We start from the raw sequence: 25,606 nt of genomic DNA, 5'->3' as shown, positions 1-25,606 counted from the left end.
TTTTGAATGCGGCCATTAAATATTTGCGAGACATCATTAAAAATTTGCAACATATTTTATGCATATAAATTGCCATTTGGCGTTTTGCGGTCGCAATGCGAAACAATTTTATTTTGCTTTATTGTTGGTTTCATATAAAAATATACACATATACTATTTATATATACATATATATATTTTGGTATTTTTATTTGTATTTTTGTGCTATACCTTTTTTACATTTGCATATTTTTCATTTAATTTTTGTAATTGGCCGGCAGGAAATGGCGCAAAGTTTTTGGCCATTCATTCATGTGAGCATAAATTATGATATGTATGCATAAAGATTTCATTCTGATATGCGTAGCTAAAAAAGAAAAAAAAAAAGCAAACAGAAAATGGTCATACAATCTACGTGATAGGGCTAGACGGGAAATGCGACTTTGCAGTTCCGTTTTGCATTAGACGGCAGCTTGATAAAGCAACGTTTGGTTGTTTTTTATGGAAATGGAAATCATTTAAATGGAGTTGTAAAAGAGTAAAAGTGATAAGTAGAAGGGTACGACTGGGTAAGGGATGGAATGGAAGGGAATTAACTGCGATGAGGCAGACATAGGCATAGAAGACTTTAAGCAAGTCTACTTTTGTTGAGTCTAAATTCAACTCTTAGAGAGGCGAGTGGAAGCGACTTTGAAATGGAATGGATCGGAATGATAAAAAATATATAAATATGTAACTAGAGCGCTAGTAGTAGAGTAGAGTAGAGAGAAGGGCTGGGCACACTTTTAGAGTCTGAAGTCGACTCTGAGAATGTTGATGATGAAGCTAAAGGCTTTTTCTTGTTAATATATAAAACATCTGCTGCTAGTGTGATATAAAATCGAAGAGCACGATGAGAAGAAGCTTTAGATTTACAGTTAAACCCACAGCCAATTCTTCAGCTCTAATAGGCTCCAAGGAATGATATGTTCATGAAGAAGGATAGAATGATAAATAGATAAATAAATACACCTGAACTAGTAGTTAAATATTGATTAAGAATCTATATAGTTTTTAGGGCCTGCAATGCGTCTTCTACAGCTTGTCTGACATATTGACCAATTGCAGCTGAATGCACACGAATAATAATAATATAAAAATAATAAAACTTATATGTCATCTATGCAATGCAATTAGTTAGAGAAAGATGCAAAAAAACCAAAGGCTAACAAAAGAAAATTTTTAATGAAAAAATAATACATTCTGAAGAGCTATACTTATTTTTAGTAAATTTTTAATCTACAAATATATGAAAATATGAATAATGTATAATTAAGCACAGCAGCTCTTCAAATGCTATAGAAGCTCATGCTTAAATTCAAACTGATTTTAATCCGCTTTAATCCTATGCATGGCTTTGCCCAACTATAGTCACACATACATACTACATATATATGTACATACATACGCCATTCTAAATGCATATAGATATAATCAATTGCCATTTCAAGTGCTTCTCTTCAGCTTTTACACTCTGGCGAACATTCTGGCAATTATTTTTCAATTCAAATGCTATTAAAACAATTGAAAATATATCTTTAATCAATTGAATCAAATTTATTTCGCGTTAATCACTTGTTAAACGTTTGCTAATTTTTTTTGTGTGGGTTTTTCTTTTTTTAATTTGTTTTTATAGCTTCCTTTTTTTTTTTTTTTTTTTTTTTTTTTTTTTTGTGGCGCAAATAAAAGAGTTTTGTTGCTGTTTAAATGGCAACTTAATTAATTTATACTTTTGTGCAAACATTCAGTGCTGAAATGAGCTCAGGTAAATTCGCGCTTACCTGCACAAATAAATAAACCAAATTTACACAAATACACGCAAAGACAAAGAGATTGACAGACAGGGAGACAGACAGGTGAGCCGAGAAGAGGTGGCAAGACCAACGCAAATGCTGTGGGATTGTGGGCTGCATTGCGCATACGCCGCGTTGTACGCGAAATAATATAAAAAGAATGTTAATTAACCGTACTCTTCATGTGCTTTTATTAAATAATCTTAAATAGAATTACGTGACTTTGTTGCGCTTGCCAGGCACTTAATTATATATATTCCACACACACACACACGCATACACACACATACACAGAGATACATGTGCACACACCTTGTTGAAGGGAAGGCAGGCGAAAAAACCCGCTTAGCTGTTTTTCTTTTTATTATTTGCTTACGTTTTTCCTTTTCCTTTTTATTTGGCTTACTTTATGTTCATTCCTACTCTCACACTCCCTCTCTCTCTCTCTCTCTCTCTCTGTCTTCCTCTATCTGTGTGTGTTTGCACATTTCTCATACATATTCAGCGCTTGGCCAGCCCCACCCAGTCGACTCGACTTGCCACTCGTGTTGATTTTTATTTCATTTGCAGCCTTTCTTCGTTGGAGGTTAAGTATCTGTTTACATTTCTTTCTACACCTCATTCATTAAGTGCGTTGTATCTATGTAAGTGTGTGTGTGTCTGTGGCATCAGTGCGTAGCGCCCACATCTGCCACTCATCGAGTCAGCCACAAATGTCGACAAACATCCTTCACTCTGCATACACTACGGCCGTAAATAGTTTAATAGCTTTTTCTATAACAGCTTTAAGAGCTGTCCTACATCTACACGAATGCGAAATATAATAGATTATTATAGGCATCTAAATATGTATATAAATGAAATGTCAAATGTTTATGAAATATGAATCGGATGAGAAGTTTTTTACATATTCTAGAAGAATATAAAGGTATATTTATTTTCTGCCTATTTCATATGCATATAAACTCTTTGGATATATCGATAACTTCTGCAAATATCGATAACTTATCGCGCATATATTATTCTTTCCGCAGACTGATTTATTTACTCTTTCTTGGTTTTTATGATGCGTTTGCAACGATTTGGCTTAATAGAAATTTTTGCTTTATTTCAATGAGTTTTGGTAAATGATTTTGCTTCGAATTGAATTCGATTTTTCTTCGTTTGATTTTTTTTTCTCCCCGTTTGGGGTCAGCGCAGCCCACTCAATGCCACGCCCACTACAATTGGTGGTTGGCAGTTGGCTGAAATTGTTTAGCTTATATTAGCTTCCTCCACCGGTTTTTGGCTTGGTATCATAAAAAGTTCATTCGCTAAATGGCAAATGTGGTTGCTTGCTGACCTAGCGAACCGTCCGCCCAGCCTGCCCCACCACCCACTCCACCCATGTGTGTGGATGTGAGTGTGTTTGTGTGTGTATGAGTTTTGCGGTTGCCGCTTCAATTTTGTTTATATTTTGGCTTATTTTTATTGGCTACTCTTTGCTGTGGCTCCTTCAGTTGTTGTTGTTGTTATTGTTGTTGCCTTTGGCATTGTTTAGCTCTAGCTGTTTTCTTTGATTGCCTGCTCTGGTTAAATTGATTTGCATTTGTTGTTGTTGCTGCTGCTGCTGCTGCTGCTGCTGCGGCTCCTGCTCCTCCTACTGCTACTGTCTGTGTATTGTACAACAAAAATTGAAGATCTTTCGATAATTGAAAATTGTATTTGTTTGCTCGCAGCTGAACTATGCTTACCAAATGAACTCGAAGCTCTCTTTGGGGGAGGGAGCGCATATCGAGCCAATCGCCGAAGCCAGTGCAGCAACAGTCGCAGCTTAATAAGCTAGTGGCTGATTTCAAAAGAGAACTGAGAAGAATAAAATAATAGAAGTTGAAAGCAGCATGAATATATTTAATATTTTAAGTCTTGTCTTTTAGTTTATTCAAGTTGCATTCGTAAATAAGTTTGTAACAGTCAAGCAGTGTTGGTATAGGGTTATAGGTAATATAAACATTTTTCCTCTGAGTATGGGTCATAGCTCTTTATCTTTCTCTCTAGTTCTCTGCCTTTGCCCTCAGCACTTCTCTCTTTTTAACTTCGTTCCACCTTCCGATCTAACCTATCTCGTTTTCGGTCGTTGATTCTGTCGCTCTCATTTTTCTCTCTCTCCCCCTCTAGTTCTCTGCCATTGTTCTCTGTCTTTCTCTCTCTATCTCTATCTTTCTCAGTCTTTGTTCTTCCGTTGCTTCTCCCACTCAATCCATGCTCGATCTTCTAAATATTCTCCCTCGCTCTGCTCATCTTTAATTCCCTTTCGCTTGCGAGTTTTCTGCTCTGTTCTCTGTCTCTCTCTCTCTTAATTTCCCTTAAAGCTCTCCCCTACTTTTAAATCGTGATAATCTTTCAATTCTTTTCCCCATAACTTCCGCTTACAATTTCTCTGATATGCACTATTGACCATTTAGAGAACCGTTAAACATTCACAATGACACTCAACTGCAATCCGTAATCAGATGCTGTCAGTCGTGGAGTTTTCTCTCTGCTCCGTTCTGCTCGGCTCTGCTCTGTGCTATGTCCGTCTGCTCATTTGCATCATTTTGCGGGCATTACAAAGTTAATGACAAAACTTGTCCAACGTCTCCGCTTTCGAGTGCAGCACAGCGAATGATTGACCAAAACCGATGCAGGCAATGAGGACACTCGAACAGCAGCAGCAGCAGCAGCAACAACAACAACTACAACATTGAGGACAACGGCGACGATGACTGTTTGATGAACAGAACAATACAGTGAGCACTGAACTGGACAATGGCATGTTCTTCTCGTAAATACATATGTGTGTGTGTTGGTATATATATATGTGTGTGGAGTCCTGCATATCCTGCTTGCATATGTAACTGTTGGCACATCCGCGCCGCCACGCCTTCGTCTCTCGCTAGCCCCAACTCCAAGTCTGTGCGCTCTGTCCAGCTGAATGACCAAAAGCGGGCGAACGTGAAGTTGCGCTGTGCAAATAGGGAAAAGCAGCTGCAGTTGCCAAGTGGAAAATTTAATTACATGCAAATACCGTTAACTGTTAGAGCGAGCATGTGGCTGTGTAAGTAAGCGTGTGTGTGTGTTTGTGTGTTTTTGGTAGACTCCCTGGTGTCCTCTGCAGGACAATACTCAACTGTTCTGTTATTGTTGTTTCCCTGCTTAGTCGACTTGGCATGCCGCAGTCAGTCGCTTGTTTTGTTCAACTGCAGTTGTTGCTGTTGTTTGTTGTTTTTTTTTTATTTTTTATTTTTAGCTATTTCCGCAATTGTGCATATAAAAATATGCATTTAAAGCGGACTTCTTTAACAGTTTAATTGTTGTTAATTTTTCTGCATCGGAAGATGGCAAATTCGCTAGCAATGCGCCACAAATTGTTGTTGCTTTTGTTCGTTTAGCTGAGTGCACATCGTCAGCCCTCTGTGCACGCCCCATTCCCAGAAGGGAGGGGCGGCAGCAAGTTTTGTACAAACTTTGATTTTTGTCCCACCGCCCGAAAATCACAAAGTTGTTTATTTGCCAGCCACGAGATGTCCGTTGTGTTGCTGTTTGTCTGTCCTCTATTGTCTCAATGTGGATGGGGATTTGCATTTGCAACTGTTTTGCACATTGTTGTTGTTGCTGTTGTTGTTGTTGTTGTCATTTAGTTTTTGGCCTTCATCATGTTGGCAGCAACAGCAAATTGGATTGCCATTTGAAGTTGCCATAACAAACTAACCAAAATAACTAGACTGTTGGGCGCATATAAATGAGCTTTAACTGGCCGTAGCTCTCTCATGATATAACTACATGTTTATTTATTTTTAGACAATATAATATCATTGATTTGCCAAATAATTTATTCAGATTTTGCATTTATATTGATTATTTTCCACTTTAGAGAGCTCAAACCTCAAACCTATTTAATGCCTTAGCCAAAGTTAGTCTGAAATACGCTTCAGATTTTATTTACACAATTCCTAAACTCTTTTGGCTTTCAAGTTTTTCCATTCTGCTAATTAATTCAAGCTTAAGTTCTTATCGAAACGCGACTCACAAATCATAAATTGCACAACAACTGGCACAGCTTTCGGAATTCGTTTTCCAGTTAAATCCTCTGCCAGCACACACACACATACACACGCGGCGTATGCGTAATATTTTTGTTGAAATCAACTCGCATTTTGGTGTTTGCTGTTGGCTCAGCTGGAAATGAAATTGCAGTTTGCTATCGATTTACATTTTTAGCTCTTGGCTTGCATTTCACATGCAACAAAGGCAAACATAAGCCAGGCCACGCCCACGCCGTGTGCATCGCTGTGTGTATATGTGTGTGTGTGTGGGGCGTAAGCCGCTCAATCAATTAGTCAAAAGTTCATATTTTACGCCCAAGTGCACTAATTTGACTTTGAGCTGCTTTGGCAGTTGTGCGGGCAGCCAGAGCGAGAAAGAGAGCGATGGAGAGAGAGGGAGAGAGAGAGAAAGAGATGGTGTGTGTTGGGGTAGCTGGCTTTGGCTGGCATCGCTTCGCTTGTCGTTTGTTTTATTAACATGGCAACTCAAGTTCCATGGCGCGCTCCATGGGCCTGTGCAGAGTCGGCAGAGTCGGCAGAGTCGAGCTAGTTAGCCACTCAAAACTGGCCATTACTCATATGTGGCAGGCGGTAGGGCGATATCGGCTCGAATGCAGGAATATGTGTGGCAGCGGGCAGCAACGTTGGCTGACAATTAATCACTTTGTCATACGCCCACGCCCCCAGGCGCCCCACAAGCGCCCTCGCCCTCGCCCTCACCCGGCTCACCCCGTCAATCATTAATTTATCATGTGCACTTAGCACGAAAATTGCGCCAACTACAAATTCAGAAACAACGCCCGCTCTACAGTACTCACCCGCTATCATTGTCTGCCTATCTCTGACTCTGTGTGTGTGTGTGCGTATGTGTGTGTACGTACATACATGTGTGTGTTTGTTTTGTGTAGCAGGTGCAGTGACCAGTGTCCCATGTCCTTTTGTTTGGCTCGACCGTGGCTCGGTCTGCTGCTTTTTCTACTACGTTTCATTTACGATGTTGCTGTTGACATGTGACGCCGGCCGGCTGGGCTGTCCGGGCTAGCCTTGTCATGCAATCCATAGCACTAACCAAACCAAACCAAACCAATCAAATTGACATTCTCGTCCTCTGGCCCCACTGTAATTACCGCACAGTGGTCTGCCGCTGTATGCCGCCTGACAGCGCGTGGGCGTGGCCCAGAAATATGCATTTAATACTTAAAAACTACAAATTAATTGCTCCAACACTTTGCCACCATGACGATATTTACACAAAAATTAAAAATTAATAACGCTGAACGCAGAGCGCAGAGCGCGTGGCTAGAGCGCAGCAAACACGCTCGGAATTCCTTTCATTTCGCTTTATTTTTCAATGTGCTTTTTGATTAAATTTTAATTGTGTACTTTGCATTGCGCAAACACCAAATAATTTATACATACACACGCACACACACACACATGTTTAAAAGTGCATAATGGAATTTGGATTGCTCGGTTTAAGCGTTTATGGGAAAATTTCTTTGATTTTTCGCTGCATATTTTGTTTATTTATTTTCTTTTGACTTTTAACGCTATTAACTACAACTCTTTTCTCATTTCTGTTTTCCTTTTTTCTGGTTTCATTGCAGGTAAGTTGAAACGATGTTTTATGCTATGGGTAAGCGATACGACAATTAACCGGGCTTAAAAGCTTTAATGCAAAGCGAACTGGACGTTGGCTGAATGAAACGAGTGAATTGTATGCAAGTATGAATGTTGTTGGAAATGGAAACTCTGCATGCTCTATGAGTTCAATTTGTATATGTCTTATATACCTGATCAGCTCAGCATAAGCTCTCTGCATATAGAGATGTCTTAGTGTTCGTCGGTGTTTCTCTCTTTTCTATAACACCTTGCTAGGCCTAAGTGGCTCCAATACACTAGCACTTTCTGATCGAGTGAGCATCAAAGGCTGCTCTCCATTTAGAGCAACCTAATTCTGTTCGCCTATAAAACGACGACACTGCAGCCGAGCTCATTTAGTCGTATAGCTGACCTTCACTTACTCAGTCGAGCAGCAGTGCCAGGCTCTTCTTTGCTAATGGGTAAATATTTAATAAGCTTCATATATTTTATTTTAAATTTTATTTTATTTTTTTAATTTAATTTTATTATATTTTATATGATAAATATATACCATATAAATGTAAATAGATTCCAAATTTAATTTGATGATTTTGTTGAAAGTACTCATTATTATTATTCAAAAAATTATTAATGATGTTCATTATGATTATGATTTAAATGAATCTTTATACAAACAAAAAAGTCAACATCGACTTAAAGATGATCATGGTAACTATGTAATTTATAAACATTATAATAAGGATCAAGACTCAAGATAATAATTATAATTATGACTTTTAGAGTTAGTAGAACCTAGCAAAACCTCAGCTATTAAATCAGAAGACAGCTAAAGTTAATATTTGATGAGTTTGTTGTAATGTAATTTCAATTAGACAAATCTTTGCTCATTATAAAAAATAATGAAAAATAATCCTGAATTTAAATTTAAATATTTCCTACTGTTCATTATTGCTATTCAACTGTAAACCTAACTTTTTAACAACCGTGAAATGTAAAAATAATCAACAACAATAATTGGAAAGAGAAAAAACCTTTTTAAATCGTGTCGCGTCAGACGTGTTCGGTGTCATGTCTTTAGCAGCTCCCAAGTTGTCGTCTCTATTATCTTATGCAGGCCATGGCAGGTGAAGCCAGCGCACCGCCGACAAGACCACATTGTCAGAGCTTACACTTGCCACAGTCACACGCACACACAGCCACACACACACATACACGGAGTCTTACAGTCGCATTTGTTGATGTCGAAAAATGCAATTTTTAAATTTCCATTAATTTCGCGCTGTCGACTTTTGTAAAATGTCACTTGTGAATTCAAAACGTTGCCATTGAAGGTACTCGCACAGCGTATGGACGTGGCAGCGCATGCTTGTTATTGTTGTGCGGGCTGTGGAAAATGCAAGCGACCAGCAGCAGCAGCAGCAGCAGCAACAGCAACAACAATGCTGCCAACGAGGCGTATAACTTGCCCAGGTGAAGGCTGTAGAAGATGTCCCATCTAAGTGACTGACTGACTGACTGATGTGTGTATCAGTGTGAGTATGCGTGTGTGTGTGTGTGCGTGGAGTGGCTGCTGTGGCACCTGCAACTGCACTTGCCAGGCCCCAGCCAGACAGCCAGCCTCCAGGCAGCATCAACTAACAAACGATTCTTTCTTTCTTTTCCTATTCGCTGTTTTTTTATTTTTTTTCTGTTCCTTTTTAATGACATACACGAACAAGGCGTGGACTTGAGTCTGCAAGAACACTTATGCACACCCTCAGCAGCCACCGCCTCCCATGGCACGCCCACTTGGTAGCGCTGTTAGGTGGCCATATGATAGGGTCTTCCGTCAAGGAGCGTGGTACTATTTTAGTCGCCTTCACTTGATGCTGAACAAGCGAACTTACACGACAACGTGACATTTAATTCAAAATGGCTTTGGTGTTTTTTCTTTTTTTTCTCTTGCCTTCACTGCTTGTTAACAGAGAGGGAGAAAAAAAAACTGGTTGAGTGTGCGCAGGGGAAGGGGGGACTTCTTGTGAACAACTGTGATAACTTTCCGCTTTTAAAAAAAAAAAAAAAAAAAAAAAAACGCATGAGGCATGAATATTTGTGGCCTTTGGCATATAAACGGACAGCGAAACCGAACAAATTACCATCTAATGAAATACGTAATCGAACTATCAATTGGATAGTTGCATTATGCAATGCAGCAGCTGCATCAGCTATTCGCAATAATTATAGTTAAAGTAAATACAGCCTTGTACATTTCTAAAAAGACGAAACTTGAATTTAATCAACCAAACATGAAAATGTATAAATAGACTGGAGACAGTTCACGGTTATTCGTCGGGCTCGTCATCGTCTTCGCCGCCTTCGCCGGGGCCCGCTTCGCCGCCTTCTTCCTCCTCGACCATCTCCTCGGATGAGCTGACCTCCTCGATGGGCTCGATTTCGGAGGCCAAGTCCTCCTCGTAATCACTGATTGCGGCCAGATCCTCCATGCACTTGTCGTAGTTCTCATCGAAGCGTATGGTCTCATTAAGCGAAGCCACCTCCACATCCTGGTCGGGTGGCAACAGCATGGGCGCCGTGCCCGGTGGGCATTCGGTGATATTGCGTATACGCAGCGTGTGTATGTGAAAGATGGCCGAACGATTCGATTCGAGCAGTATCTGGTGGAAGACGCTCAGCAGGCGATCGATGTTGCCAAACATGCGCACCGAGGCACTCTTCGGATCGTCGCCCTCCTCGAGTATGCGGCCGACAATGTGATGGCGATAGGGATCCATTAGATAGATGAAGTCGCCCTTCTTCCACAGCGAATACATCTGATTGTTGATCTGGAAGATGAGGTAATCGTTCTCCTCAATTGCCTTCTCCAGCATCAAATGGAAGTCGTTGTACTTGTACATCGGCACACATTTCCACCAGCCCTCGTACACGTTCGGGGTGAGCATCACCTCGGCCACGAATTGGCCCATGCGCACTTGGCGCGGGAACGTGTCCAGGTCCATTGGCTGATTGATATCCGTGCAGGGCTCCCAGCAGTTCTTGCACATGTTGACGCCATAGCAGAGCACTTTATCATAGTTCTTCATGTCCCACGTGGCCGGATGATCGATCTTGGAGGCCAACGCCGTGGCCACAGCCACGGGCAGGGCGCTGCGATTGCGCAGCGCATCCTTTGGGTTTAGAGTCAAGTGCAGATTCGACTTCAGATAGCCATAGTCGGAGGCAATCACATCGAACTCGCTCATCCGTGGCCCGAACTCACGCTCCTGGCTGCGTCCCTGCGGCCCGGGCGTCACCAGGCGCACCACCAGCATGTCGCGCAGCGTGAACTTGGCCGATCTATCCAGATTGCACTCCTCGCGAATTAGATGCAGGACATTGTCAATGGAGCGCATGGCCAGTATAATTGGAAAGCCGCCGTCCTGGTTTTGTTTCAGCGTATCCTTGTCACGTCCATTCAGATCGAGCACCAACCACACGCCCGCATCCTTCCATATCAGCAAATATGTAGTGCCCGACAAGAAGATGCCGATTTTGTGCTTCTTATAGAATGTGGATAGAATACGTCGGATATTTTTGATTTTACTCTTGAGGCCGTACACCTCGAAGGGTGCATCCAGCTCGACAGCAAACTCAATCTCATTAATTTTGAAGTGCCTTGTGACCATCTGCTCGTTGTTGTCATAGACCTCTGGATACCGATTGGCGTTGGGCTCCTCCATGCCCTCCGAGTCGCTGAACAGCACCTGGCCCTCGGCCACGACCTGATCGATCAGTTCCGGTGTCCACTCGTTGCGCCTGGTAAAGTATGTGGCCGTAAATGCTTTCAGAATGCCAGCGTATCGTATTGATTCCGCATTCGGTACGCCGGACTTTGTAGGCACCAGCCCGTATACGATGCCCAATGGAGAGCCCAAGGACTTGTCATGAAACTCACGATTCAGAGCCTTGCACTCCTTAGGATCGAAGGGTCGCACATAGGGCTCATCGTGTATGCCGTAAATGCGACAATGCTCATGGCAGCACGGATCCCGTTCATAGTAACGCACTGATCTCGAGAACCTGAAAGCAGACAAAGAGATTGTACATGAGACTCGATAGAAAATGGAGTGGCTCCTCCAGTCTTTGCTCACGTCGGCTCACAGCGTATGGGCTTCGGCGGGGGGCAGCAGCAGTCGCCTCCCTTCATTCGCTTTTTACTGCTCATTTCGTAGACTTAACTTTGAAAATTTTATGCTTTTCGCCAATTAGAAAACATCAACAAATTTTTAGCATCATCAGCAGCTTGTGTGAGAACTAAATGAGTGTAAATGAAAAATGTAGAGTAATTCAAAAAGATTTGTAGGTAAAGGCCTAGCTGATGGAATTCTGGAGTGAAAAGTAGTGATGGTATTATTATTAAATTTTTTTTTAATTTATTATTCTTATTAATTTTATTTTTTTCTTAAATTAATATTATTAATTTATTATTATTATTATTATATTTTTAAAATTTTTACTATTATTATTATTATTTTATTTTATTATTATTATTTATTTTAATGCAAAATTTTTCTAAAATAGTTTTTAAAAATTTTATCCTACCGTTCAGTAGCAATTGAATCTAGTTTTACTTGGAATTTATTATTAATGCCGAATTTATTAATCTGAAACTAATAAGTTCTAGAGCTAAGCCAAAATTTGTCAGGAAATTATTAAAGATATATCGAAAAGTTAGTGCATAATTTTGGTTTTTTATATTCACATATATTTCTTTTATTATATTACAAATTTAATAAGAAAGTTGCAGACATTAATTTCCCATTTCTATTTAAAAAAAAAAAAAAAATTAATTAGTTCAACAACAGTTAATTAATTGCGCCTAAAACGTCTGACAAAATTGAGCTTACATTCCCTTTGGAATGATTCGTCAGCCATTTGTGCCACCTGCAGCTGTACGCCAAAAATAAGCACCTGTGCATACCTATTTGAATGCCTGTGAGCCCGTCATATATTTGATACTACAGCTCGCCCCTTCGCCTTCGCCCTCGCCCGCAACTGCTGGCACTTGTTTTCATTACACAAATTGCGCTGAATCACAACCAAAATTTCATTTACCGCATACGTATAGCGAACTTATGATAATTTTTCAGAGAAGGAGAGAATGAGAGGGGACAGAGAATGATGGAGATTGGGAGAGTGAGCGAGTGAGCGTGTGTCTGGTGAGAAGAATTGTGTGTGCTTTCAGTTTTACGACTGAGCAAAGTTAATTTCTTAGCGCAACAGTGGAGCACAGTGGCAACTAACAGTTAACAGCCAGGCCAGATAACACGAGACAACAGTTAAATGTAATTGGAAAGCTCATCAAGTGCCGTTGTGGCTGCTCCTTATTGTTGGCTGCTGCTCCCACTGCTCCTGCCCCTCCTGCTGCTGTTGCCACTTCAGCTGCGCACAGAGATATGCAAAAGATTTTGTTGGTACTTTGCTTATTTTTGCGGTTTATTGAAAACGAAGCGAGCACGCTGCGTATACGTAACGTGCTGTCAATGGCTAGCAACAGTGCTTAGCTAAGCTGCTTTGCAGCCAACAACGGCAGCAGAGCCACTGAGCTACTGAGCTGCTGAGCTGACTTCCCTTCATTTACGAGCTGGCACTTTATTGTCCTTTTGTTTTTGGCTGGCAGCCACGTAATTGGCTTAGTCGGTGAGTGTATAGCAGCAGCCAGGCAGGTGAAGGACGGGGCGGAGGGCTGCAGCGTGCAGTCAGCCATTGCTATTAACAATTTCCTGTGAGAATGTGTGTGGGTGTGTGTGTGTGAGGTTTTTATTTCGTGTCATCCAATCAGCCGCGATACGAGATACTTCAGTCACATGTGCAGATTGATTCCCCGAGCTGCCATCAAAGCCGTTTTCGACTTTTTTTTTTGTTTTTTTGTATAGCTTCCGTTTTTGTTTTTTTCTAGAATTTTTTTGGTATTTTATTTTCTTTTTTGTTCTATTTTTTTTTTTTTTTTTTTTTTTTTTTCTTGAGTTCGTTTTATTCAATTTATTTGCTGCTGGTCTAGCTGTTTTTCTGGCCATTTGCTTAGGCCACTCGACCAGTCGTTTCCTTCCTTCGCATTCAGCAATAAATTTACACAAAATCGTAAATTTAAAACACTTCATTTAACAGCGGCAGCAACACGAAGCGAAATGAAATGAAATGAAATCGCTTAACGATTATCGCCCACGACAAGGCGCTGTCTGTCTGTCTCACAGTATATATGTGTGTGTGTGTGTGTGTGTGTGATTTCTTAGTGTGTAACCACCAACTGCTTCAAGTGCTGTACTGGCCACTGCCATCAGAGTTTTACCATTTTCTTCACATTTCTCGCTGGGCAATTCCCAAGTGAGTGAACTTTTATTTTATTCTTTTATTTTTTTATTTATTTTATTTTTTTTTTCGTTGACTGCAACAAGAGTGCACTTCCATTTAGGTCTTTGCCCATGAATTTTCACGAATGTTGCCTGCCAAACCAAGCTCTAAGACCCAACAAGCAAGCAACCAACCTGCCTGCCTGCCTGGCTGCACTGCGGTAGCCCAGCCCCTTCTCCGCCTCCTGCTCGCCTGTCTGCCAGTCTGCCTACCTCCCTGTTCGGTTCAGTGCTCAATAATGATTTCCATTGCGAATTATTTGCATTTCCCCGAACTCATTATGTTTGCATTGTGTAAAAGTCAGCTACGACTCTCGATTCTCCCATCGACTTCAACTCGGACTGTGCCGTGTGCCGTGTGCTGGCAACAACTGCCGCACCTGCTGCACCTGCTACAGCCGCTACACCTGAGCTTGTTTGCCATTTCTCTGGACAGTTCAAAAGATGCCAAAGTACAATTTTCTTTTGTATAATATTGATTATAGATTAAATATACATTCTTTTCATTATATGTATATATAGTTGTGTATATGTAAGATAAAATATATATGTATCAATTTATTTTCAGTTCAATATTCAAACCTTTCAAACATCTCAGAATTTCAACATCTCAACATCTCTCTCCATAGACTCTTTACAAATATTTCACATTTTATAGAGTATTTCAATTTCGGCTCGTTTTCTTCCTCTTTTCTGTTTAACTCGAGTATTATTTGGTTTTATGCTGCAGCTGAAATGCTATTAACATTTCCCTTTCCTCATAAAATAAACACAATTATTTATGCATATTTACGTAAAATCGTGGGGAAATATCATATTAACAGCAAGCAGGCCAAACACCCACACTCACTCCCTCTCTCTCTCATGCTCTCCCTCTCTCTCCCTCCAGCTCAGTTGCCGTTGCATTTCCATTTTATTGCGTTTCATTTTGTGTTCGTTGCATTGCGTTTTGTTTCGTTTCGTTTATTACATGTCAAGCGTCAATGAATGTCAGTTTGACAGTTCATAAGACAAATACGACAATGGATGTGGTCTGGTGTGTGGTGCGAGTGTGCCAGGACGTACCTGTTTCCACACACACACACATACACATACATGCTGCACACACGCAGCAGGAGCAGCACGTGGGGGGAGAGCCCTGTGGTTCTGGCTCTTGTGACAGCCAGGTAACATTTGCGGACATTAACGCCAACGTGCAGTGGCATGCCTCATATATGAGAGACGTGCACAGGCCACGCCCCCCACACACACACTCCCACACACACGCACTCAAGCGCATATCCTGTGGAGCAGACGCCGCTTGCATCTTGAATAATGTGTAAAGTGTGAGGCAGCCGCAGCCGCAGCCACAGCCACAGCCGAAGATTGCCAATTCTTGAGTACGTGTAAGTGGCCTAAGGATGTTGCAGACGCTGCTGTCGCTGCTGCTGCTGCTACGGCAGCTGTTGTCCTGTTTTTGGCAGGACATGTGCGACGTCGTTTTTGCCCGTCAACTTATTTTCACAGGCTCTGGTACTTTGCGCACTTTAAACAATGCTTGAAAATTGAAAATCTGATAAATATGTGAGCAGCTGTCGCTGTCTTTAATAGACGCTGTCAAGGCTGGAGTGTGTGTGTATGTGTGTGTGTGGTGTGATGGGTGTGGCTGGCATTGACAGCTAGCTCACAGCACTGGCAGCTACACACTTTGAAAACTTTCAACGCATTGTCATAAATCATTTTGCGGCAAACAAGTTGTATGGAAGTTGGACACGCCCACACACACACGCACACACACATACACAGTCACACTCACACATAGTCATATTCTTTTGTTAGGCATTTGAAGTGGGACAGCGACTGTTTGAGTTACATGCAGAAATGTCAAAGTTGAGTTCACAAGTTGCTGCTGTTGTTGTTGTTGTTGTTGTTGTTGGTGGCCGCAGCCTGTCATGTCCTGGCTGCTCGTTGCAGGACACAAGTCAGCACAGTACTTAAAGCCATACCTGAAGTGGCATTGCTATTGCTGCTGCTGCAGCTGCTGCGCTTTTTGCCAGCTGCCCTTAGCCAAAGCGCGCTTCAGCTTCCATTATCATCAAATTATTTTTATTTTCAATCGGGCAGCTGCTTGAGTTTCTCCAGAGAATAGCATGTCTATTGCCAGCTCAAATTACGTATACGTCCAGCTTTGCTTCCACTTTATATTTTTCCTTATTTATTTTCTGCCTTAATATATTGTTGATTCTAGACCTGGTTATTGTTGTAAATAAATGTACATCTATTTATATTTACGTTGTTTTTGTCTTTATTTATTTATTATTATTATTATTATTTTTTTTTTTTTTGTATTTATTTATTTATTAATTTTTTTTTTTTTTTGTACTTTAGCTTTATAGTTCTTGTGATTGTGCGCCTGGCGCTTGTTACTTTTTATAGTGAGTGGGCTGTGAGGGTTTACAATTTCTAGCACTCAATTGGGAGCCGGCTGCTGTTGAGTGTTTGGTGGCCGTAGGCGGGGCTTTAGAGAGGCGGCATTGTGTTTGGCAACATGAGATTTTGATGTAAGCGTGACGCTGCCATATGTGCAAAATGTTGTAAGTGTTTCAAATATGGCGAACAGCGTAGGAGGCGACCGGGCGGGCTGTGTTATATTTGTAATATATATATATATATATATATATATATATATATATATATATATATATATATATATATGAAATACAGCACATTTGGCCATATATCCATGACTTTAACTAAAAAATATTGCTAAATTGTGAAGTAGCTTTGTTTGACGTGACTCGCCTTTTGAAAGTCACTCGACGCCAGCTGCTGTCCCAATCAAAAATTCACATTTTGCTGTTATTAAATTTTCGAACATGTTTATGGGTAGGTTGTGTGAAGTTTTTTTTCTTTTCTGTTTTCTGCAATCAAACAAAGTACGTTTTGGAAAAAAAAAAAAAAAAACAAAAAAATTATTATATGTAACAAAAAAGTATTAAAAATAAAAAAAATAAAATAAAAAAAGAAAATAAAGAATACGCTGATGTCTGGGTACACAAATTTAATTATTCATATAATTTTTCGACTCTAGAAAATTATGTGAAAATGAATTCTAAGCTTATCCTTTTTGGAAAAAATAAATAAAATAAAAAATAAATTCATAAATATATTAGTATTATTATTATAAATTAGAATTTTTATCAATTAATTCATTTATTTATTTTTTCATGCTTTATAATAAAATTCAGTAAAATAAATAATTTAATAGTTAGCAAATGGAGAAGGTTGAAGAGGAGCATAACACTCTTCTCTATTTTTAGTTTTTCATCTCTCGCTGTTCATTACTATTTCGCTGCCTCTCTCTCGCTCTTCCCCCACCCTCGTTCTCAATGTCTACCTGTATCCTGCTACATGCAGCACTACCAGACACATATTACTTACCAATTCCGCACTGTTCCGCCTTAGTTAATTAAGCAGCCATTTCTCAATTTTTTTTTTGCCACAAAATATGAAGAAGAGGAACAGCGCAGTAAGGGAGCGAAAATGTCTGCCAGTGGCGAGCCAATGTCTGATTACTGGCAACGACTTCCGTTTTTTAATATTTATAATCCACTGTAATTAAGACAAGAGCCAAGCACCACAAGAGTCGCGAGCTGCAGAAGGAACAAAAAAATATATAAAAACCGTAGCAATAATTACCAGCATTTTTATGGCAGAGTCATAGCAGCAACAACAACAACAACAACAACACTAACAATGGCAACGAGAACGGCAATAAGGAGCATTATGAAGGATTCATGTTCTGGTTTTACATTTGGATCTAGCGATATATACAGAAATGAAAAAGTAACTGCCATCTTGGAATATAAATGCGTAGCCGAGGCGAAATGTGTAATTAGTGGCAGTTAATAACTTTGGCAAACTCTCACGCAGCACCGCCCCACCACCGCACCACCTGCCTGCTGCTGGCAGATACTAAAGTGCTAGGCTGTCCGCCTTGGGTTGTTCGCTTTACAGCGAGTGCGGGTGTGGGTGGGTGTGGGTGGTGCTTGGTGTAGGCGTGGCTATGGCATTAACTCAAAACTCAAACTGCAGACGCCGGCACGCACTCTTAATTAAATACAAAAGTGAAAATGACGCAAAGGCGGTTGCGGCGTACCGCGGCAAAAGCATAAGAGAGAGCAAGAAATACAAGAATGAATGTAAGAAAAAAGGTCGAGCTTTGACTATAAATTATGCAGGGCGAAAAACAAGAAACCGAAAAGTATTTTTAGTTGACCTGGAAAACCGCAAGAGCTGTGACAACCGCAGCATCCGAGTCGTCCTCCTCCTCTTTGCTATGACAAAAAGCAGAGAACGTTGAAAAATGCGTCTTGGATTGAGATAAGTTGGCCAGACCCAAGCACCCCAACCAGCGCAACCAGCGCAACCAGCCCAACCACCCAGCCACCCAACCACTCAACCATCCACCTGCTCCGCCCATTTCAGCACTCTATAACGCATTGAGTCTGTGTAATGTCCTTCGTTATTTTTGCACTAATTTGTGGTTTTCCTTTTTGCCTTTTAACGCACAACGAAATTAGCTTCATTATTGTAATTAACTTGGCCCAGTCCCATTGGCAACGCACACACACACACACACACCTACTCAGAAATAGCTGCTGGTTGTGTGGAACGTTGGCAGCGCTTTGTTAAATTTAGCAAATTAGTTCGAGTTCAGCAATCAGACCGTTGATTGACTTGATCAAACAGCAACTGGAAATGGGACTGCGAGCCTGCTGGCATAATTGATGTCTAGCTAGACTAAAATAGAAATAAAATATCTGTGAGTGTGTGGGTGGGTGGACAAGGCGATTAAGCCGAATTGATAATGCGCTGCAGAAATAAAAAAAATATATATATATGTATTTTGCTGTGAGAAAATATGATTGATATTGAATGATAAACTAACTGTAATTCATTAGCTAAGTATTTACAGTAGCAATTCCAGTAGTCACAGTAGGCACAGTAGTCACAGTATTCTCAAAAGTCACAGAATTCATAGAAATCACAGTTTTTATATTAGTATATCACAGTAGTCACAGCATTCACAGTAGTATATCACAGTAGTTAAAGTAGTCACAGTTGTCACAGTAATCCCAAGAGTCACAATAGTCACAGTATTCCCAAAAGTCACAGTAATCACAGTAGTCACAGTAATCACAGTAGTCGAAGTAGTCACAGTAGTCACAGTTGTCACAGTAATCCCAAAAGTCCCAATAGTCACAGTATTTGCAAAAGTCACAGTAATCACAGTAGTCACAGTAGTCACAGTAGTCACAGTATTCACAGTAGTCACAGTCATTCTGTCGCAGTCACCGTTGTCACAGTCATTATGTCGCAGTCACAGTCTTAGTTCCTTCCCATTCTCATTCTTTCATTCACAGTTTCGGTCTCTTTCCCATACTCTTTGTCATTCTTTCACAGTCACTTTTAGTCACAGTCACAGTTCCCATCGCTGTTTTCTTAAGCTAAAAAAAAAAAGAGGAAAAGTTTTGTAACCCTAGCCTCAAACCTTTTTTTCCATTTGGTTCTGTTTGTCCATCTGCCTGCCCACTCACAAACTCATTAAAAGTCTTGAGTTTCCAATCAGACAAATGTTAGCCTCCATTGCAATTTGACATTTGGTAAAAATCAAACCCTGTCCCCGCCCCCACTTGGCCATGTTGCGTTTAACGTTGCTTGAATGTGGCACGGTCAACTTTTTGGGGCATTCAAGCAAAAATATGTCTTTCATTTTGGTTAGGCAATTCGCTTTAATGGCAACCCAAATCAAAATTCAATTCGTGGAATAACCCAAATATACACACATGGACCATATGTGCATGTGTGTGCGGCTGTGTGTGTGTATGCGTGTCTGTTTCCGTTTCCGATTTGTGTTGCTAGCGCCACGTGGCTGACATGTTAAAAGCCTAAATAATTGCCCACATTTTATTACAGTGTATGCCAAAGAATAAAATGTGTTTTCAATTCAAAAATACTTTTATATATATATATACATATATATGCATAATATGCAAAACGAAAACCGTTCTCAACTTATCTTCTTTCTTTTTAGCCATGTTCTATTAACTCAGTTGAAACCTTTTTCAATTCTAGTCAAGCAAATAGTTTAGCAGCTTATCCCTGGAGCATTTAACTTGGACTTCTGACTGCCCATTGTGTGAGTGTGTGTGTGTGTGTGTGTGGGTGAGCGTGTGCGTGTATAATATATGTAAATATGTAGAAATTAACAAAGGGACAGCACGCCTGAATTATGGTTTGTTAAGTGGTTTATAAGTTTGACTGTTCCATTGCCTTCAGCTTTCACATGCATAATTTAAGATATATAAATGTTTGCTGGACTGTGAAACGTTATGTAATATATTATATTATGCATAAATACTTGGTACGAACTTTGATATAATGGCATAATTAGAATATAATGGCATGATTCGAATTTTGATTACATATATATGAGAGTAGACTGCCTGAACGAAAGGTTAACGATAATTATATCTGTAAACAAGACTTGAATTATGCAAAATATATACAGTTGTGTTCATTAAAATAGTACGAGGGAACAATAAAAAAAATATTATGTGAACAATTTGAAATGAATATAGGAAATAACTTTTAGTTGATTAATTTTGATAAGTAAACAATAAGCTCACAAAGAGGTTTCTGGAGTACCTCGTATGACTTCAATAAATATTATTAATAATTTCAAAGAAGAAATAAATAAATACAATTTATTTCATAAGGAAAAGTTAACTATAACAAAGGTTAGCTTTTTAATATTATTCAAAATTCATCTACTATGTTTCACTTTGTATAATATTGATATAATATTATATATATATATATTATATATATATAGCTCGTAAAACAATTATTAATAATTTCAGAGTTAAAAATAAAAAATAAATAAATAAAATTTATTTCATAAGAGAAAGCTAACTATAACAAAGGCTAACTTTTTAATATTATTGTAAATTCGTCTACTATGTTTCACTTTGTATAGTATCAATATAATATTATATATATAAATATATATCCTCAAATTCTTCTCCCGGCACCTGCAGCTGTTATGCATATCAATCAATATCAATCGAAATTCCATAGCTGTGCTTCGCTCTTATTTCCTTTCCGACTAGTTATTTACCTGTCTGGCGTCTCAATTGAATTTTCTACATAAACCATCGTAGTTTGCCTCGTATCGCATTGAAGTTCGCTTGTATTAACTGGCGCCAAGTGTTGAGCTTAACTTGTTTCAATTGATGCATAATTGACGCAGCCATTCCGTATCCCATTTCATATGCCGCCAGCTGCCTGGGCGGTGTCTTGTTTACCTGCACCATTTGTTTAGTCTGTTGCGCTTGTGGCTCGGCTTACCTGAGTCTGTAGTTGGGTGGAAAGCTATGGCACAGCAGGCGGTTGGGCACATGCGATGCCCTGCCATTTGTCAGTATCCGTTCGACGCTCCAACGCATTGCCACGCGTGTGTTTACAAAAATAAAACAAAATTATGATGAACAAAGGCAGCTACAGCAGCAACAGTAGCAACACCAGCAGCAGCAGCAGCAGCAGCATGAGCAACTATATACGAGAGCGACTGCGACAGCGCATCTCATTGCTGCGATTGCATTTCAATTTGCATCGCCCGAATGCTGAGCAACGCAATTACAATCAATTTGGGCACAGCCAGGACTACGATTTGCGACAATACGTGAGTGGACGCAAACAATTGCTATCTGTGTATGTGCGTGTGTGTGTTCGTGTTCGTGTTCGTGTTGGTTAATTGCCAACAGCAACAACTGGCCAAAAAGTTGCCTCTGCTGTTGCTGACACGAGCCAACAGTAAAAACAAACTTTAACTAAAATCCATTTAAAACAGAACTTTAATCACTTTGCATATATTTATTTGATCAATTTCATTATTGAACGGGATATTAAATTTATTGTGCTCGAAAGTATGCTACATTTTATTTGTCGCCCAGCATCTTTGCCATTTTCAACGAATTTTCATTGTTATTGACAAACAAGCGACATTTTTGCGGTTGCAATTGTCGTCTGCTTGCTTTCGGTTGCCTCGGGCAGCAGTCAGCCACCAAGCAGGGAGCACCGAGCACTCTGCACACTGTCTGCCCTGCCCTGCCCTGCCCTGCCCTGCACCCTGTTGTAACTGCCACGCCCTGCATTGGACGTGTTGGGACACCGCTTAATTTCCGGCAATGCGAGTCACGTACGCTTTTCCTGCCTTTATATGCAGTGACATTTTCATTTTGTTTGGCTTTACACAAACACACACACACACAGACACACATGCAGACATGCACAAACACAGATATTCACACGTAGCAGCCGCATGTCTTACAAAATGAACAAAATGGCGGCTGAGCTTATCTCAAATATATATGTGTGCGTGTGCGTGTGCGTGTATATGTGTTAGCCTTGCATGCAACGCGCCAAAAAAGTTTTTGTCAACTCATTTTGTTGCAATTTGCGCACAAAACTCGATTATTTTTAATTAAAACAACATTTGCCTGGCTCCACACTCTGAATAAATGAAACGAAGCGCAAGCCAACCTCATGGCCTCAAGTCGAACTGAGAAGCAGAAGCAGAAGCAGCAGCAGCAGGAGCTGATGCTGAAGCAGGAGCAAAAGAAGAGGCACAAATAAAAGCCAGCTAGGCGCACTTCTCAATCTGGGTCTATGCTTTTAATTATACGCTAACGATGCCGTCAACAAGGTTCTTTTTTTTTAAGCCTCAAGTCCGCAATTGAAATACAATTTCTTCAGCTCTTTTACTTATTTTCAAGCAGACCGTGAGCACTGAGGTGGCTTGGCAAAGGCTGGCAAATATGCCAGGACAATGAGAGCTGCGCCCAATTCCGTTTGCCAGCTGTGAAATATGAGTCGAACGGATGCCATATCATAATCTAAACAGTAATCGCAACAGTATCGCATTCGCATTCCGATATGCTTTCTGTTGAAGCTGTTGTTGTTGACTTGAGGTTTTCCTGTACACGAATTTGTTGACATTTAACGACTAAACATTTGTTTAGACACTGCGTGCCCTCGGCTACAAGAGCCGTTAAACGTGTTTCGCATTTCAACAGACGAAATACAAAAATAAAACGTGTTCAGCTCCTATTGAATTTCACAAAACAAAAACCAAAAAAAAAATAAATAAATGCGACCCTTTACAAATTGTTGGCTAGAATAATTGAAGCGTGTCATGTCGAGGATGTTTAACAATTGATAGAGACCTGCTGGAATTTTAGAAATAAATACCAGGCCAGACACCCACACACACAAACACACACAATGTTAATTAGAGTTCAAACTTGATAAATCTGGAATGCATAAGTACATGCATGCCTTCATGCAGACACCTAGTCAAAGACTGTCTAGCAACAGTTGCCATAATAACAGAGCAACACAATAGAGACAGAGAGAGAGAGAGAGAGGCACCCGGAGAGGCAGAGGGAGCACGCAATTGCAAAGCAAAACCAAAGAAATTATAATTAAATTTTGTGTTTTGGCATTGGACTCGAGTGTAGGAGATGCGAGTGGAGTCGCTACGCAAATGTAGCGTTTGCGGCTTGAGCGTTGAGCGTTGAGTCGGTTGAACAAAGAAACCAGCGAAACAAAACACACAAAAAACAAAAAAAAAACAAGAAGAAGAAAAAAGGAAAACAAGAAATGAATAAAGAGTGTGGGTAGAGCGGAGCGTAGTAAAAACAAACCCGAACGAGAATGGCTAAAGAAAAGCTGCAGCTGGTTTCCGTTTTGCTTGGGCACAAAGATTTATTGCCTTGCATGGATTACATGGCCAACAAAATGGGCGCCTTGTTACCATAAAGCCGCTTAAAGATTTTAATTTAAGCGTCGCTCGCGCTGACGAATGAACACGCACAACGAGACCACAGGCGCACGCACACACGCACACACGCCCAATCAAACAGACAGATGAGAGATGGAGAGAGAGAGAGAGAGTAAGAGAAGCTGTAAAAATTGCAGTGCCTTGATGTATAATTGGGTTTATGTTCTGCTTGGCCATACCCTTTAAGCGCAAGTGTTAAACGCGCCATTTATAAGCGCCAGAAGACTTTTTTTTGTATTTTTTTGTATATACCAAAAAGAATTAACTAGCATTACACTGATTTTTCTGCAGACAAATACATCTGTCGCTTTGCTCACTCTTTGAGTATGACAGCATTGGTTAAAATTTATATAGAAATGGTGTATGCTGAAAACAGTTTATGCATATAGGCTGACATACTGATTGGGCTTATGTAAGCAGGATATCAAATGGGTCTTCTTAAGCTAGATATAATGCGCTTTAGTCTTAACAAAACCTTTATAAATAAAATAAAAATCATGATCAATAGCCAGTCTATGCAATTTATGTAAATATCTATATATATCAATCTTAATTTGAGCTCATTGACTATGGAAAAGAGAAGGCATGCATATTTACAATAGTAGGATTTCTTTAGAATCATACTAAGTATAAAAAGTTTTACCCATTTGGGGGCAACGGCTAACTCAGCTGATTAAAATCAACAAATAATTATAACATGGAGTACTTTGCATATCTTATTAAATATACTATATAAAAAAATTCCTTATTTTAATTTTATAAATAATTTATATTTATATATGTATTTACATATTTCTATACCGACAAAAGGTCGGCCCTTAACCCATTTGCTAACAACATAAAAATCATCTGTGTCATGGACGTATTCTAGACAATAATTCGCCTCATCTAATCAACAGGAACCTGCTGTGGCTGTACTAATGAAATTCTGTAAGCTTCTTTAAAAGTGAGCGCCTCCAGCAGTCGAGCTTAAATGAGTTTTTAATTAGATTTCGAAACTGCGAGCATAATTAAATAATGCTCAATAATGTTTTTAGTCATTTGCGAATTTAATTGTGATCATAAAAATTCATAGCCTACTTTTCTGGGCGCAAGTAAATGTAAACTAAATGTGGCTGTAGAGCGATAGAAAGAGACAGAGAGGGAGACAAAGGGACAGACAGCGTGCGCATTAAAAATTCAATAAAAATGTGCAGTTAATATAAATGCGCTGGACGAGGCGTGGCATTGGTGGGAAAATTTACAATTGCAGTGCAGAATTTTCATTAAAACTAAAATTGTAATTTTTGTCGAGCGTTGAATTTATGATGCGCACGTGACTGGCGCAGGAAACGGGCTTAAATGATGGCTTAAATGAGTCGTGCACTTTTGGCCAGCTGCCGACCCATCGCGTCGTTCCCAAAACTGCACTTAGCAGCTGCATTTGAATTTATTAACAAAATAATTTTCAACTACAGTCGAAAAAGTTGGCCCGCAACACAATGGCCAAAAAGGCAAACACAAAAAAAAAAGAGTATAGAAAAAAAAAATGAAACCAAACTGAAATGCAATTGCAGCAGCGCTGAAATGAAATTTTATGCTGTGCCTAAAATAAATACGTGGCATAAATAACAGTAGCCGGCCAGCAAAAATACAGAAACTTGCAAAATTATTTCAATTCTGCTTATATATGTATATAGAAATTTCAAGGAGATGTAAAATTGCATAGAGTATGCTAGGGTAATGAGACTAAAGCGAGGCTAATGGACTGCATAGGAGAGATGGTGGCGTATATATTTAGAACTGAACTGTTTTAGATTGAAATATGACTATCAATTTTCTTTATTATTAATAGTCTGTTTAATAAGACATACT

General features: G+C 39.8%; 2 protein-coding genes and 1 long non-coding RNA gene across 23 annotated transcripts in view; 1 reads left to right on the top strand and 2 right to left on the bottom strand.

The window, feature by feature from the left end:
* The window catches only part of shep (RNA binding motif single stranded interacting protein alan shepard), a 166,484-nt gene that overhangs the window by 51,027 nt on the left and 89,851 nt on the right, over positions 1–25,606 (top strand). The window lies entirely within an intron of this gene.
* Positions 9,721–11,814, bottom strand: LOC108613231 (uncharacterized). The gene is made up of 2 exons (XM_018006543.2): positions 11,608–11,814; positions 9,721–11,536 (listed from the first exon to the last, which is right to left on the bottom strand). Exons 1-2 carry the CDS (start codon positions 11,679–11,681, stop codon positions 9,802–9,804), a joined length of 1,809 nt encoding a protein of 602 aa, XP_017862032.1. The 5' UTR covers positions 11,682–11,814; the 3' UTR covers positions 9,721–9,801.
* LOC149269161 (uncharacterized) lies at positions 13,429–15,652 on the bottom strand. Its single transcript, XR_016269634.1, has 2 exons — positions 14,660–15,652; positions 13,429–14,604 (listed from the first exon to the last, which is right to left on the bottom strand). It is a non-coding gene; the product is annotated as an uncharacterized LOC149269161 (long non-coding RNA).

This window comes from Drosophila arizonae, chromosome 4, assembly GCF_054131065.1.
Source record: "Drosophila arizonae isolate 15081-1271.41 chromosome 4, UAZ_ARI_1.0, whole genome shotgun sequence".
Classification (NCBI taxonomy): Eukaryota; Metazoa; Arthropoda; class Insecta; order Diptera; family Drosophilidae; genus Drosophila; species Drosophila arizonae.
This window is presented reverse-complemented; position numbering and strand designations above follow the sequence as displayed.

Excerpts from the sequence above, each read along its gene's own strand:
- LOC108613231 (XM_018006543.2), bottom strand. The coding sequence starts at position 11,681 with ATGAGCAGTAAAAAGCGAATGAAGGGAGGCGACTGCTGCTGCCCCCCG. Across the intron at positions 11,537-11,607 it reads CCCATACGCTGTGAGCCGAC|GTTCTCGAGATCAGTGCGTT; the intron begins GTGAGCAAAGAC and ends GTCTGCTTTCAG.